Raw genomic sequence first — 17,127 nt, 5'->3', positions numbered from 1 at the left:
TTCCTCTTATATCCCCTTTTCTCTTCTTTTTTTTCCTTTTCCATTTTTTTCCTTTTCTTTTTGGAGTAAATAACACCAAAAGAAAGGTCAATTTGAAGATGGTTATGCATCGTTATATGGTAATAGAACTCGAAAATTTACAGCACGGAAATAGCATCAAGGAAGAGAATGAGAGGAAGAGAAAAAAGGGTAGCTCAATGATGTCTTCGAAATCGAGTGAATCAGTGTGGTGCTTCTCTGAGAAGAATGGAGCAGAGCATCGAATATTGTTATGCTAGCGCCGAGATTGAAATAAAGATTGAGGGGAAAATTGACATTGGTGCGGGATTAGATTAAGGGATTAAGAAGAAATTACTATGGTTTAAGTGAGGTTTGTAAGAAGAAGATAGTTGTGCCTAAAAGTCATGGAAATTAGAGGAATAAAAATGGATTTTTGAAAAAATCAGAAAGTGCACAATGATGAAGAAGAGAGAACAAAATTAAAAAAAAAATATTCAATAATGATTCTTGATTTAGCAAGAAATAGTAATAGACAATGTAGAAGCATAAATCACTTTCAATTCATATATCACACAAATAATAAACCTAAATATCTATGGGGTTGATGTATTTGAGTGTGTGTGTTATGGTGAAAGAGAGAGAAAGAATAACGAAAAAGAAAAAGAAAAAGAAAAAGAGGAGAGACGATATTAAAAATAAAATTGGTCAACTCGTGAAATACACTCTCTGTGCCAACTCAGCATTTAAGGAGTTATATATTCCATTTTTAAAAGGTTCAGGGGTCGTAAAATATAAGTATATAGTTGATATGTAGTTGAAAATTCGGTAATAGAGGGGGGGATTATTTCACTATTTTCTCTTAAATGAATAAATGATCGACAGCCACTTGCTTAATTTCAATTGGATTTTGGGTCGGGTCGGTGCGACAATGGGCCGGTTGAACCCACATTTTCAGTCCAAGCTGTTAATAGAATACTACTCCAATAATAGTGTTCAAGTTACCACTTCGATTCTCAATTTCTCAATCGCAGAAGTTGAAATCGAAGAAAGTGTTCAAAGGAATTAACTGTAAAAATGGTTCCTCCTCACGGCGATAAATTAGCAGAAGTCAAGGAGGAGGCCTCCGCCGTCGTTTCCTCAGTTGATAACCGCCCTATCTCCACCGTCGTCTTCATCATTGGTACTTTTTTTGTTAAAAAAAAAAAACTTTCTCTGTTTGCTTTGTACGTGTAATTGCTTTGTCTGATTATGAAATCATGTTGATGGTAAAAATTTTTATCTGTGAATCGTCAGCTATGCAAACGGAAGCGTTACCTCTTGTTAAGAAGTTCCAGCTTATTGAGGACCTCAATTCCGTGTAAGCTCCATTTTTTCTTATTTGAGGCTTTTACTCACTCAGAATTGAAGAGATCATGTACAAAATCATAACTAAAAAGTTGGAAATTTTCCCCTTTCTGGCTTTCCCCCTTACTTTTTTGGATATGAGTTCTTATGCACCAAAAGATCAAGAGGAATTTTTTGGATATGAGTTCTTATGTACCAAAAGATCAAGAATAAGAGGACTAAATACATCTAAGTTTAGTTGTGATTCTGGACATGACTTTCTCATTTTTTAAATATAATCCACGTATTTAATAAATCACAATTTCATAGCTAAAATATTCATGGAAAATGTTGAAATATGTAAGCAAAGGTAAAAAAGAATTTGACTTTTTCTTTTGAAACAGTGTGATGAGGGTCATAGAGATTATCTAGCTAGACATGTGAAGATAACCAAAAACTAGTAGAAGAAATGAAATAGTAGTTATTGGATAAGTTTTGAGGTGGTAAATATTTTAGATGCTAGAGCTCTGACCAGCAAGAATGTGTAAGCCGTGTATTGGTATACCATATATTAATGCAATTTTACTTAATCAACTTTGTCATTTAGGTAATTGGAGTTTTAAGCTTTATACATACATGATTTTGGAGAACAAACTAGTTGGCCTGGTCAATAAGAGGGAGTCATACTTTGGATTGCTTTTTTGAAAACGAATTATGTAAAAGCCCCTATGGCTTTCTGGTTCTAAACTTGGTCGTCAGGATTTGGAGTGAAATCAGTTTTTAAAAATAGTGGATTGGAAATGAAGCTACAACCCCTTGAGGAAGCAAGAGCTGACTATGAGAGATTTTACTATGCAGTTCTTTTTCTAACTGTGTTATTAGCATCTTATATAGTGTTCCAAGTATGTTATTCAACACTGAATAGGATCAATCCTAAAAAGAAATAAAGAAGATTATAGCATATGACAAAAAATTGGAGTAATTTGCAAATGAAATATCCGTGAAATGTATATTTTCGTTGTGACAACAAATGTTCCAGTGTTTACCTGTTGAATCATGTGGATGTTGTATTAGGCTGCATGTTAAACAAATTAGCAAGATTATGATGCGTTACATGTGTATTACTCCCTCCGTCCCATTATATGTGGTACCCTTCCTTTTTAGTCTGTTCCAAAAGAATGTCACCTTAGTATAATTAGAAACAATGTAGCTTTAAAATTTTCCTTTTAACCTTAATGAAATAATTTACAAACACACATATCTAAGTATTGTTTTAGACCACAAGTTTCAAAAGTCTTCCTTTTTTTTCTTAAACACCATGCCAAGTCAAACGATGCAATAAAATGGGATGGAGGGAGTAATACTTATTGAAACTGAAAATATTTTGAGGATGATTCACATGATTTAGAAAAAAGAATGATATCCTATTCGAAAATAAATTTTGTAAGAGTTGTTGCCTTGTTGGATTCTTTCAAAAGATCTGGGAATTTTATTATGATGACCAGGAACCTCTAAATTTTCCATGTGCTCAATTGTAGAGTGTAATTATTTATGCAGTAAATTTTTACCATGCTTAGTGGTTTGTTCTGTTGTCTCTTCTTGGATCTAATATCTGATGTGCTCAATGCAGGTTCCCAAAGGGAGTCCCTTGGATGCGGTTCTATGGTAATTACAAGGGTCTTGCCATTAATATTGTTTGTCCTGGGAAAGACCCAGCATTGGGTAGGGTATTTTGATCTTGACAATTTTTGCTTTGCTGATTTCATCTTATGAATGTGGCTGCTTATATAACCAATGCATGAGCATATTGTTTCCATATTTGAGATAGCAAATTATATTACAGTAACAATCCTTCTTTTCCTTCGTAGTATTAGCAATGCTTCATGCTTCATGCATAGTAATCCATCCATCCAAAACAGGTTACTTTTGTAAGGGCTCTATTCTTCCCAAAATCTTCCAAGGTCATACCTTATCAGCTCTCCTAGAGTGGATCATATTTTTGTACATGCTGTAACTGTAAAATACCTTTTTTACCTGATTATATGATCAGATTCACAGGCCCCCTTCCTCCAGTGTTTTCAGTAATGAAATCTGTCCTTTTAACTTCTAACAATTCCTCTAAAGGTGATATTCGAACTCCATTGCCTTCTTTGGGTCATGGTGGCTTCTACATGTGCAGTGAAGATCTGGAAATTCATACTTGAGAGGCATATAGGCCCTAGCTAGTGATCTTGGGTCAAAGGATGAAATTGCGTTTCCAAGATCAAGGCTGTAATTTAGAGTTAATGAGTACATATATGGGTGTGCCCATTTGTAGAGGGAAGTAGCTAGTAGTCTTAGAGCCTGGTCTTCTTCTCTTAAAACCTTCCTCTTGCTTGAAGGAAAATAACTTTGCCAAACCACTAAAGTATCTGATGCTCTAAGTAGTTTGATTTTCTTTTCTTGCACGTTTGTGTGTCTTTGTATATCTCAAATATTTTATAGGGATAATTACAGCAGATGTGTCACGACCCAAAAACTGAGGTCATGATGGCACACATCTCAAAACCCAATCTGATGTGTAACCCTAAAAATAAAATTCACACAAGACTCCCAAAGGGGAAAGTGATTCCACGATTTAAATAAAAAGAAAAAAAAACAATGAAGAAATTATCCCAAAACCTGGTGTCATAAGTATAAAGAGCATCTTATACAAGGTTCGAATCTGAAGATACAACATAAGTCTCTGAATGATACAAAAGACTGAAAAATAAAGATAGACTAGTGACGATCCGAATTCTGGGACCTCACCACTAATCTGAGAATTACACAATCCGCTAGAATATTAACTGCCACGTGGGGTACCCCGACTAGTATCTGCATCAAAAAGGGACACAGAAGTAGGGGTGAGTACAATTCACATGTACTCAGTAGGTTTTAGCTGACTGAGTATAAGGAATTAATCAAACCTATGAAATAAACTAAGGAACGCTTCCACCTGCATATAGAAAAATCCCACTTCGGCATCGGTGCCGCCAGTTTATATATATAGTGGCACGAATAAAGTATAATAACAACTCATAATCACAATTAATCAAATAATTCAAGCAGCACAAATGTCAATGCAATGCAATGCAATATGATGATGCAATGATGTGGTGGTACGGTGGAATCAAGACTGTCGCACAGCCTGTCGTATACACCTGCCGAGCTGTGCTACCAAGCAGGACCCATGGGGGTCTCGCAGACCATATACCTCAATCTCATTATCCTTGCCACCTCCTCGTGGTCAAGGGATCACAATGCATCCACTACCCTGCCGGAAAACTGCCTCGGTCAGGGACTCAAGATACAAAGGTTAGGATCACAATACATCCACTACCCTGCCGGAAAACTGCCTCGGTCAGGGACTCAAGATACAAAGGTTGGGATCACAATGCATCCACTACCCTGCCGGAAAACTGCCTCGGTCAGGGACTCAAGATACAAAGGTTTAAAGGTGTTTCATTTTCTTTCTCAAAAAGAATTTCCATATTTCTCAACTTCCCATATTTCATGATGTGATGAATGAGGATGAATGCATCAAAACACATATGCATGGAAGTAATAATCAACTCACATGTGGTATAATGTTCAAAGTTCTCAAAACTTAACCTACACATGATATTCACCCTCAATAAATAGTAACGGGAAGAACACACTTTCATTTAAATATTCACCCCTTTCTCAACAATATTTCAATACTCAAGTATGCTCAAAACCCCCAACTCAATCTCTCAGGCGGCATCACAAGTCAAATAATATACTCAAGCCTCTCTCTTAGGCAAATCATAATTCACATGCTCTCAAAGCAAATAAGATAACAAATAAGGCCCCCACACGGGCTATGTAATACAAATAAACCCCGTCACGGCAACACATTAATAAATAAGCCTCCACACGGACATCACAATATATATAACATTCTCAACTCATACTACAACCCCATCCCAAAGTCTATAACATATGAATGACTAATTACCCCATCTCAATCTCAAAGAAAGATAGCCAAACCTACCTCAATTGCCGAAGCCGCACTCGAATACCTCCACCGGACAAGCAACTCTCGAATTCAGCGCCCGGAATGACAACCCACTATCAACAATGAAACATACACGTCACAAGGAGTCCAATGACACCCATATTGATAGGTTTCGGAACCGGGGGTAAAATGGTCCAAAAATTAACTATTTTCGAAAAGGGTCAAATCTGGAAATTTATTGAACAATCCCATTCTATTGGTAATAAGGAACTCATGGTTGAAAAACCCATAAAAATAGAGCTCAAAACGAGTTGGAAATCACAATTTTCCTTAAATTCGGATTAGGGAAGAAACAAAGATTTTTGGGGTTTGAAACTAAAATTTAAGAGTTAAAATCGTCAAAAATTTAATGAAAAAAGAAGGTTTTAGGTCAAAAATCACTTACCCAACACTTTGCCTCAAAAATCTCTTCTCAAATCACCTCAAGGAGTTCAAGAACTCAAACAAATGATGAAAAATATTGAAATGGGAAGAAAAGGGCATTTTCTGCCCAAAAAGTTACTGTTCACGCGTGTTACTGTTCACGCGTGTTTTGTACAAATTTACGAAAATCACCCTCAAGGTCATTACAAGATGGCCATTCGGTCATTTTAATTACCAAAAAATGGTCATTCGATTTTTATTCGGTGTATATTTCATGTATAGAGTGTATCATAATGTATATTCAGTGTATAACTCATGTATAAGTAATCTATATAGTATAGTTAGTGTATACTTTCTATGACTTTTGGCAAGCTATATTGTATAGTCACCGTATATTTCCTATGATTTTGGCTATTTTTTATGTGAATAAAACATGACTATATTTGTTGTAAACTAATTAGTTTATTAAATATATTTGAAATAGTCCCTATTTTATATGCATCAAATCTAGTGGTGTCTAAAAGTTTGTCAAACTAACTTATGAATGATCTAACACAGGGGTTGATGGTGTGGGCACAGTTTCTGCATCTCTTGTGACATATGCTTCTGTCCAAGCGTTAAAGCCAGACCTCATCATAAATGCTGGCACAGCAGGTGGATTTGGGGTATGATTTGTGTTTATAGATTCTGATATAATCTTCCTTTTCATCTTTCCCTGATACTTCATCTTCCCCAGTTATTTCTCTCATCTTTCTTATTGAGCGCCAATAAGATTAATTGTCAGAGGAAACAGGACAACCTTGTTGGGACAGGAAGATTTCGGGACTGATTAATTGAAATTTTTTGTTCCTATGCTTCCTCTGTGTTGAGCAAACATAATTAATTCTTTGCATATGTTATTTTTGACGCGTTAACTTATTTTCAGGCCAAAGGTGCTTCGATAGGAGATGTTTTTATTTCATCAGAAGTTGCTTTCCATGACAGAAGAATACCAATCCCGGTAATGTTCATTTTCGATATCGCGTCATGTCTTTTGAATTCTATTGTTGTTAAGAAACATATGGAATGTGGGAAACTGGATCAAAGTTGACACTAGGCTGACAAACCATTTGCCTTTGCCTTTGCCTCTATACATTTGACAAGAGATCACAATACCTATTATTATTGTGGCTAAACTTCTACAGTTTACATCTTTTCCGGTATATTTACTGGACTTGGTGCTTCAACTGTTTTAAGGAGACAGTGATTGATAATCTAGTGAAAGAACAACCTCAATTTGTTGATTCACCTACTTTATGATTTGGATTTTTTATTTATTTTTATTTATTTTTATTTATTTTTTTTTGCTGATTTTATGGGCAACTAGCTGAAGGTCTTTGGCTGCACTCATATATGTGTAGGTATTTGATATATATGGAGTTGGTTCGCGGAAGGCTTTTTCTACACCCAATCTTCTGAAGGAGCTTAACCTGAAGGTAAATACTGATCACCTGTGCATATAAAAGAACCAAATTTACTTGGCTCATGGCTGACATGCTTTGATATCTATTCGTCTATGGCTGGTGAATATGCCCTTTTAGATTGTGGTTTTAGCTTCTTCTTCATTGAGTTAAAATTTTATGGGTTCAGATTATCCTTTCATTGTCATATTGTCATGTTGGATTTGGTCACATTTGCGTCATTTTCCAAACTAATTTTGGCTGGTTATATGAAATCTTAACATCCATTCCTCTCCATTTTGATTCATATGAAACCTTCTTTTCTCTGATTGGTGAATGATTTATCTTAATGTGAATAATGGTGCTGATGTTATATCAGATACGATTTTTTACTATATCAGTAAGTGTTCCCATGGTACACTTTGTGCCAGTGCCTGTACATTATCTGCTATCTTCTTTCTGAATATGATACTTGAGTATAGACAATCTAGATAAGTCTTACCAACTTAAGATGTGGTCTTTTTGAGAATGAGAAGTAACGTAGATGTGGTAACTTTTTATGCAGTGATGTCTACCGGTTTTACATGTACCTATAGGATATATTTTAGCAATTTCTGTAATTAGGTGATTTGGATGCTCATGAATCGGCATGTGAAAATGGAAGGAGTGCATGATTTTTTCTTTTAGAAAAAATTCTCCCAGAAAGAGTGTATTAATGATCTAGATTTTACCTGATGTGCTTGAGAACCGTGAAAGACTTTTGGTTTACATGCCTTTTTTTGTCAAACTTATTAATGTCCATGTGTACTTGCTTCCACAATAATATCTGATTGTTTCCCGAATAGCTTATAGTGCACATGTACTTGGAAAGTCATTAGGTCTACTTTGGCATATTCTAATAGCAAAAAGCTTTTTCCTGATTAAAAAAAGACTTGGAATTAATTTATCATGAAATTTCTCTCCTCATTTACAGGTTGGCAAGCTGTCTACTGGTGACTCTCTAGATATGTCTCCAATGGATGAAGCATCTATCGTTGCAAATGACGCAACAATTAAAGACATGGAGGTAACGTCTAAATGTCTATGTTTAGTATGATGGCTTTTGTGAAGACTTGGAGAAACTAGTCCCCTGCACATTCCGTAGTCTATGTCTGGTCATATTGTTCCAACTATTTTTCGTGGATAATGCTGTAGAGATTGGTCAAATAGTGTTATTCTGGCCATCAATATGTTTATCTAGGATGTCCTTAAGCTCCACATACTTTTTCGATTATATAAACTCTTGTCGTCTTAAGATATTTTATATCTCAAGGTTCACCTTTTTAATAATAAAAATAAATTGTTCCCTCTCAGGCATGATTGATGGTACTTCTAGGCATGATATTTGAAAACCTAATTCAAGCCTGAAATTGTGCCAAATCAATGTAGCTTTCGTTTTTCCCCTCTAATTCAAGATTGAAATTGTGCCAAGTGTTAAATGTACTTCCGTGTTTTTCCTAATCACTGGGCTCATTTAGCCTTGCTCTCTCTTGTTAGGATATGCATTTTCGCTCCTTTTTCTGATCCAATGTGTTTTTTGGGTTTTAGGGAGCAGCCGTAGCTTATGTGGCCGATCTGTTGAGAGTTCCTGCCATTTTTCTGAAAGCTGTGACAGACATTGTGGATGGTGATAAACCAACACCGGAAGAGTTTTTGGAAAATCTGTCGGCAGTAACCGCTGCACTTGATCAAACAGCCACGCAAGTTGTTGATTACATCAGTGGGAAATGCTTACTGGAACTGTGATCTAATCTTATTTCATCCCGTGCATGCTTCAGTGGGAAGAACATATGATATTTGTGTCTAGGCAATTATTAGACTTTTGGGCACTGCGAATGTTACTTTCCTTCGAACTGCTTCTAAACATAGCTGCTATTCTGAAACTGTTGTAAAACTAATGAATGAGTGTTAAAATTTTACGGAAACTATAGTGGGGAAAGAGAGTGGTGTTCCTATTAACTAGTTGGTTTTAAAACGAAATTATCTCCAAAGTACTTGAACAACGCTTCAGCCCCTGAGGTCCAAATTTTGGATGGAAATCTCCATTTGGTCTTTCCTAGTGATCATGAGTTTGTTTAATTTATCTAATTTGATACTTTGATTTTACTTTTGTTAAAGATAATTCTCGACTTTGATATCACAATTAATGACCTTGTATCATTATTAATGGCTTAGTAATTGTTTCAAGAGCGGGTGAGCTATTGTCGATGATGGCTTATGAGCAAGGCAGAAGTCCCTACTTATAAAAGAGCCTACACTGTACATTATGTAAGGGAATTATGTGTCTAGTTGTTGTTGTAGTAACAGGTTCTGCTCAAGGTTGTATCTTGAACTTCTTCTAACCAGAATGCCACCAACCACGTATCAAAATTTAACAGTACTAAATTGAGATGGAACTTTTGGACTTGCCAAAATCATGAACATCTTGTTCCTCAACTAATCCCAAAAACTCCATAAATAACAATATTTGAGCCCCTCTACAGTTTGATGATATATCTAAAACCTTTATTCAAATTAATTATCTGACATAAACTAATTAGAAAGTGTTATAAATAGGAAGTTTTGCACCTTCAAAGGGGCAAGTATTGAGTAACAAACTATTTAGTACGTGTTATAAACAGAAAGTTGTGCACCTTCAAAGGAGCAAGTAGTGATTCTATGGGGAGATTGGAGAAGATGGAAGGGAAGAAGGAAAGTAACTCCGGAAACGCTACCATTCTTGCTCTAGGCAAAGCCTTCCCTCATCAGCTTGTTATGCAAGAGTTTTTGGTTGATGGCTACTTCAAAAACACCAACTGCGATGATCCAGAACTCAAGCAGAGGCTCACTCGACTCTGTAATTTCTTCCTTTCTTTCACCCTTTTAACCATAAACGTCTTATATTGATTAGGAACGGACGATAGCAGTTGTAAGGTACTGATAGCAAACCCAGACACTGTTTAGTTTTGGTTGTTTTCTCGTTATATATAATATTGGGTGATCCTCATCTGGTGAGCTATCTTTTGAAGCTGAGTAAGGTACAATGTTCATTTTCTTAACACGGCATCAAGGCCAGACTCATGAGTCATTCATGTTTCTTGTTTTATCAATATTATGCCCCAACTTACATTGTCCACGCACGATGTACACTTGTAGGTGTGCGGGGGTGGGGGAGGGATGTTAAATGTGGCACATTGATTGAGAGAATATGTTGTTGGCGTCTTGTATCTAACTTTTGAGATTAAGTTCAACACGTTGTAAGTTGTAACGACGAATTAGTAGGTGCAATATATTTCTGCATCAACTGATTTTAAATCCTGAATTTGCCTGAGGTGGATTTGGATTAATCTGTGTTCTTACTTTCCTTTTAACTTTACAGGCAAGACAACTACAGTAAAAACGAGGTACGTGGTAATGTCAGAGGAGATCCTAAAGAAATATCCTGAACTAGCAGTGGAAGGCCTTCCAACAGTAAAACAAAGATTAGACATTTGCAATGCAGCAGTTACAGAAATGGCAATTGAAGCCTCACAATCTTGTATTTACAAATGGGGAAGGCCAATTTCAGACATTACTCATGTAGTCTATGTTTCCTCAAGTGAAGCTAGATTACCAGGAGGGGATCTTTACTTAGCAAAAGGACTTGGTTTAAGCCCCGAAACTAAACGTGTTACGTTGTATTTTGCTGGTTGTTCTGGTGGAGTTGCGGGCCTTCGTGTTGCTAAGGACATTGCTGAGAATAATCCAGGAAGCAGAGTCCTTTTAGCTACTTCTGAGACTACTATAATTGGGTTCAAACCACCTAGTATTGATAGGCCGTATGATTTAGTTGGAGTGGCTCTTTTTGGTGATGGTGCTGGAGCTATGATAATCGGGTCTAGCCCGATTCGAGAAATCGAAAGGCCTCTTTTTGAATTGCATACTGCTATTCAGCATTTCTTGCCTGATACAGAAAAGATCATTGATGGCAGGTAATGTTGGCAACTTCGCGGGTCAAAATGAATTAAATCAATAAACGCATCATGAATCACAGGATGGGTTGGGACCCAACTTGCCCAACATGATCCAGCTTCCTTTCCTTTTTAAAATTTGCTTTTTACAAGCAAAATGACTCTCTATTTTTTAAAATGCCCTTTTTCTAAAAAACTATTTACCTTCTTTGTTTACCCTTAGTGATGTACTTTTATAGTCACTAAAATGTCATGGTATATTTTCGACTATAAAATTTAAAGATTATTTCTTTTGTGAACTCACTTGCCAGTCAAAAACCTCATAAAATGGAATATAGCGATTATATTTTTCTTGAATTACTCACTTCATTTTATATGAGTTAGTTTGACTTGGCATGAAATTTAAGAAAGAAAGAAAGATTTTTGAAATTTGTAGTCTAAAATAAGTCATAGATGTTTGTGTGTCTGTAAGTCATTTCATTGAGGGTAAAATGAATATTTTAAAGTTAAATTATTATTAAATATAGAAATGTGTGATTCTTGTTTAGACTGTCTAAAATGAAAGTGAGTCATATATTCTGGGACGGGAGTATTAGTTTAAATTCTTTCAAATTTCTCATTCTCCATATCTAACAATTTAGGAGAAATCACTATAACCAAACCTGTTTAAACTTGGACATCTTACTAAAAAAAAATAGATTGATTTTGCCACCTCTAAATTGCAGGCTTACTGAAGAGGGAATTAGCTTCAAGCTAGAAAGAGAACTACCCCAGATAATTGAAGACAATATTGAAGATTTCTGTGACAAGTTAATAAGTATTTCCGGAATAAAAAATAGAGAGTACAACAAACTATTTTGGGCAGTTCATCCAGGTGGTCCTGCTATTTTAAACAGGCTAGAAAAAAAGCTAGATTTGTCTCCTGAGAAATTGAGTGCTAGCAGAAGAGCTTTGGCAGATTATGGAAATGCAAGTAGTAATACAATTGTGTATGTGCTGGAATACATGTTAGATCAGAAGAAAAAAGACACAAAGAAAGAAGATACTGATTGGGGATTGATTCTGGCATTTGGTCCTGGGATCACATTTGAGGGTATTCTTACCAAGAATCTCACTGTTTGAATCGTGCATCACTGGCCCTTGAAATTTTTTCGATTAGTCCAAAAAAATAAACGAAAAAGAATCTAACTATTTGAATATGTCAAAAGAGTACTCGATGCCAGTCCTTTAGTTGAACCTTTTTTAAAAAAATTTATTGTCTACTATATAACATACGTTGATTAAGAGAAATGAAGTTTGTCATAATGATCTGAATTAGATTGTTTATCCATAGTTAATTAGTACTCCTTCTGTTACAATTTGCGTTTCAATTTGAACATCTTACCTTGCATATTTATTACCACAAGATTTAAAGAGCTAGTAATACGACTATATTTTATGTGACATGATGTTATAAAAATTCTTTTGAACTATCCGCGTATAGAAGAAGCAATGCAACAGTATGAAATATGAGCAGCGCATACGACAGATCTTTATTTAACTCTATACTATAAAACTTAACATCCAAGAACAGAACAAATATAAAAAGTATACTCAAACCTCATTTATTCCTCATCTTATTATACAATACATAAATACAAACCAGAACAAATATTACACCAAAAAAAAAAAGGTACAGTAGAGACATTTACTGGATTTTGAATATTGATACAATACTACAGAACAATATACTACACGAACAACAATAACACACTCGTTGTAATCCCACAAATGACGTGTAAAGAAGATTAAGGGCATTTGCGTTTGTTGCCGTGAGTAGTCAAATTGGCATAGCAAGGGCAAGTTTCAGTGTTGCCAGAAGTACCAGGAGGAACACAGTTGCATCTAGCACAGCAAGTTCCACATGCCCTCTTACACAATCTTGGCCTTGATGATAATCGGCACCTTGCTGCACATGCTCCCCCACAATCTGTACATAAGTACAACACAACAAATTAAACATGCAATTACTTATATATATTTATTCGCTAAGGATATTCCAGGTTTAATATATGTATACAGTATAATTGATACATGACATAGGGTAATAACTATTTATTTATATTGAAAAAGGTGACAAAATGTTGTATTGACATCTAGCGGGAGAGTAAAAAGCATATATAGAAATTAGAACATACCAATTTTCTTGTAGGAATAAGCGGCTTCAGAAATAGCATTGCTGGTCTGCAAAAGTCAAACATATGTCATGAGTGAATTAAATTAAACTTAAAATTAAGGAATATGATTAAATACTTAAACTATATACTTAGACAGTCAAATAGATTATTTTTTTCATGTAGTAAAAAACATTGAAACTTGAACTCATGATGAAACGGTAATTCAAATGATTATAACCTCTTGATTATTTATGAATTCTTCTCTTTTTTAGAATATAAAAAGTGTACGTACGTAGCATGAATAATAAAATTACTCACCACTTGATCGGTCTGAATAGATTGGACTTGCTCGAGAAGGAGCAAGGAGAGAAGTAATGAAGTAAAGAGAGCTTTAGAAATGGCCATTGGAAATTGGAAATATGAAATAATTTTTAGAAAAAAATGGATATTTTTCTATAACTTGAATCTTTTAGTGTGACTTATGAAAGATGATTGTAAAATGAGGTATTTATAAGGGGGGCGGGGGGGGGAGGGGGGGGAATAGTGGAAGTGTATAGGTTCATGTATATGAAGACAAATGGAATAGAAACACACAACAAAGCAAAAAGAATATATATGAAAGAAAACAGAATAAATACAAGTAGGTATTATTATCATGCATGCGATTTTTTATGTACGTAATGCTTAATTATACTGTAGTAGGTTAATGGGGTATAAAACTAAATAGAGAAGGAATTTAACTAATTAGTAAAATATCTAAGAGCTTAATCATAGAGTTTGGAATTATTAGTACACTTTTTCCAAAGTGTATATAATTGCTGTGGTAGGTGTACAAAGCTAACATATAAAGTCTAGAATGCTTCATTCATGTAATTAATTAAAAACAAGTTGGTTCCTAATTAATTATATTATCCTTGGCCAAAAGGGAACTTAAGATTCCATCTTCCATACTTATAAGCAACTTATAAGTTGAAAATTGTTTAAAAGTTAAAAAAAAAAAATAGATGCAGCCCAACTTATTTTTTTGACTTATAAGGTGCTTAAAATAAATCTATCTAAGCAAACTCAATTATTTATTGAAGTTTATTTTAAACACAAAACGACTTTAAGTTGGTCAGTCAAACACTCAAAAAAATTAAAAATAACTTATAAGCAGTTTATAAGTCAATCCAAACGGGATCTATATCTCATAATCACTCTGTGTGGCATCACTTAAAACTTCAAGCGTCAAGCAATTAAATTTTGATCATGATGAGTTTGGATATGAATTTTTTAAAAAAAAAATAAATTTATATATTTAAAAATTATGTAAAATATTATGTCATAATAATTAATTAATACACAAAAAATACTTTTAAATCTAAAATTATGAAAAATATCACATAAATCGAGACAAAAAAATACAAATTTACGGTGAATATATGTTCTCTTTGATAAAAAGTTCAACTACATATATATAATTCAAGTTAAAGGTTATAAGAAGCTCATTTCTTACTCAAACCATTTAATTGCACCATTTATCTTTTACAAATGTTGACTTTTAATATATGTCTTTTAAATAACAACAACAACAACAACCCAGTGAAATCCCACATCGTGGGGTCTGGGGAGGGTAAAGTGTACGCGTCTTTTAAATAAATTATCTTTAATTTTTGCACTTAAAAATTGAACTTTCATACTAGGCATAACTTTTTTTAAAACACGGAACATAACTTATAAGATAATATAATACCAAAAAATAAATTTATATCCGCTGAAAAAATTATTTGACTTGGGACCAATCCAGAGATACTATTTAAACTTGAGAAAATTTCAAAAAACAGCTAACTTTAATAAAGAAAAACAAATTATTTAGCTAATATTTCCCTAATCAACAAATCTAAGGAAGAAAATCAAATTCCTTAGCTAATATTTTCCTAATTACAATTTGTAGGAATAGTATAGTGTGCTACTTGATTCATTAAATGTATTTCGCTTCTAAAATCTAACGTTACGATCACTTTTAAAAATTCACAAATCAGTTTCCACATAAGATTAAGATGCAGTGTGAAGTCCAACATTTTTTTAAAAATAAATAAATAAATAAATAATAAAGCCCAATAAATATCTTCACAGGGGAGTCAATTAATATTTCTTTAATTTGTCTGAAATTATCCAGTATGAATAAGTTAAAAAATATTTTATATATTATTGAATCTTGTTGACTAATTTGTGTATTTAATGTTTTTATATATATATTTTAATTTATCTTAACTGACTCCACCACTATTTTTATTACGAAAAAAGGACATCTATTTTAATCCTTGCACACAGCTAATAAAGCTATAATATGACCACACAAGAGTTCCATTTTTTATAAGAAAACGCGTTTGGACCAGTGGTTGAAGTTTGTCAAATTAAAGCATTAATTATGAGACAATTACTTAGGATTTTGGGAATTGTGTAGTTGCATAAGAGTTAAAAAAAGATATGATCATGATTTTAGAAGTCAAAAAGCACACATCCTATGAACAACAACTAGAGGGCACGTTACGATATTGAATATTTTTAAATTTTAATTTTTAAAAATATTATACTATTATATTAAAGATTTAAGGAGAACAATTTGTTTACCCTCACAAAGAGGCAAGGGAAAGGCTGGTGCAATTTGTTTACCGAGGGAATGGATGGTATATATCTTATCCTCCTCACGTTATATTTATGAAATTATATTGGATATATTATTCATAAATATACTATATTATTATTATACCAAATTAATTTGGTATTTTTAAGTTTGATTACGATATTTTACACGACATTATAAATTAGTAACAATAGTTTATTCGACTTTGATGTACATATCATCATATAATAGAGAGTTATTTCAACTTTTTAAGAAACGTCTCAACTATATCATGTTAACACTTTAAATGTACAGAGATATTCAAAAGAAAGTACAAATAATTTCTTTTATTAATCAATTACGGAAAAAGAAATTTCAATCAAATAGAATAGTCAAAATTTCAATATATAAATAATTAATTTTATATTAATACTAATTTATAAATTCATTAGTATTATAACAATATCCCTCCATTTCAAAATAAGTGAATTATTGAGGCGATGCACACTCATTAAGAAAAATGTTTAAGACATAAACTGAACATCACTTTATACTTTTTTCTTTTTAGTTATTTTCAAGCTATTCTTGAAAAAATATAAATAATTCAAAATAAAATCATAAATATGAACAATTAACTCTCATGAAATTATTACCTAAAAATGTAAATGAGGGGGGGGGGGGGGAATGGAAGAGTTTTTCAACAATTCTTTTAAACTTTGAACAATTTACTTTTTTTTTAATGATAAAGAACCCTGCAGCCGCTACATTTGGGTGCGCCTAGGATAAAATCTCCGCTCCTATGCAATAGCAAACAAATCACACAAGATATATAATCTGCACTAGGGAAGGTCGATGTGATGAGCTCGACCCAGAAGATAAATTCGTTGCTTTCCCAAGGCAAAAGATTTCTAACTTGAGACCTCCAACATGGAAGTCCCAAGTCCAAATCAATTATAAAAAAATTCAACAATCCATTTATATTTAAATGAAATATATAAATTATATAATTCATTATGATATTCAGTATTTCAATTATTATTTTTATGAATATCGAATATCGGCACCATTCTCATCCCCTAGCAACAACTATTATGAATGCTACTCTTTTTTTTGTTGTTGTTGTGTAATGTGATTACCGTGAATGAGTTAAGCCAACAGCTAGCATCTTGTGTGCACTCCAGCTGTTTGTATTCTGGAGCTCTCCTTTTCCTTA

At 33.7% G+C, this 17,127-nt stretch overlaps 3 protein-coding genes across 3 annotated transcripts; 2 read left to right on the top strand and 1 right to left on the bottom strand.

The window, feature by feature from the left end:
- Positions 1-963: 963 nt before the first annotated feature.
- LOC129885358 (5'-methylthioadenosine/S-adenosylhomocysteine nucleosidase-like) lies at positions 964-9,163 on the top strand. The gene is made up of 8 exons (XM_055959606.1): positions 964-1,180; positions 1,294-1,357; positions 2,954-3,045; positions 6,305-6,411; positions 6,672-6,746; positions 7,147-7,221; positions 8,159-8,251; positions 8,773-9,163. Exons 1-8 carry the CDS (start codon positions 1,075-1,077, stop codon positions 8,968-8,970), a joined length of 810 nt encoding a protein of 269 aa, XP_055815581.1. The 5' UTR covers positions 964-1,074; the 3' UTR covers positions 8,971-9,163.
- Positions 9,164-9,724: 561 nt separating this feature from the next.
- On the top strand, positions 9,725-12,467 carry LOC129885357 (type III polyketide synthase B). Its single transcript, XM_055959605.1, has 3 exons — positions 9,725-10,060; positions 10,583-11,174; positions 11,879-12,467. The coding sequence occupies exons 1-3, from the start codon at positions 9,883-9,885 to the stop codon at positions 12,273-12,275; spliced, it is 1,167 nt and encodes a 388-aa protein (XP_055815580.1). The 5' UTR covers positions 9,725-9,882; the 3' UTR covers positions 12,276-12,467.
- Positions 12,468-12,734: 267 nt separating this feature from the next.
- Positions 12,735-13,823, bottom strand: LOC129885355 (snakin-2). Its single transcript, XM_055959603.1, has 3 exons — positions 13,628-13,823; positions 13,331-13,376; positions 12,735-13,122 (listed from the first exon to the last, which is right to left on the bottom strand). Exons 1-3 carry the CDS (start codon positions 13,712-13,714, stop codon positions 12,941-12,943), a joined length of 315 nt encoding a protein of 104 aa, XP_055815578.1. The 5' UTR covers positions 13,715-13,823; the 3' UTR covers positions 12,735-12,940.
- Positions 13,824-17,127: the final 3,304 nt, after the last annotated feature.

Source organism: Solanum dulcamara, chromosome 4, assembly GCF_947179165.1.
Source record: "Solanum dulcamara chromosome 4, daSolDulc1.2, whole genome shotgun sequence".
Classification (NCBI taxonomy): domain Eukaryota; kingdom Viridiplantae; phylum Streptophyta; class Magnoliopsida; order Solanales; family Solanaceae; genus Solanum; species Solanum dulcamara.
The sequence above is the reverse complement of the archived record's forward strand: the minus strand, read 5'-3'. Positions and strand labels throughout refer to the sequence as shown.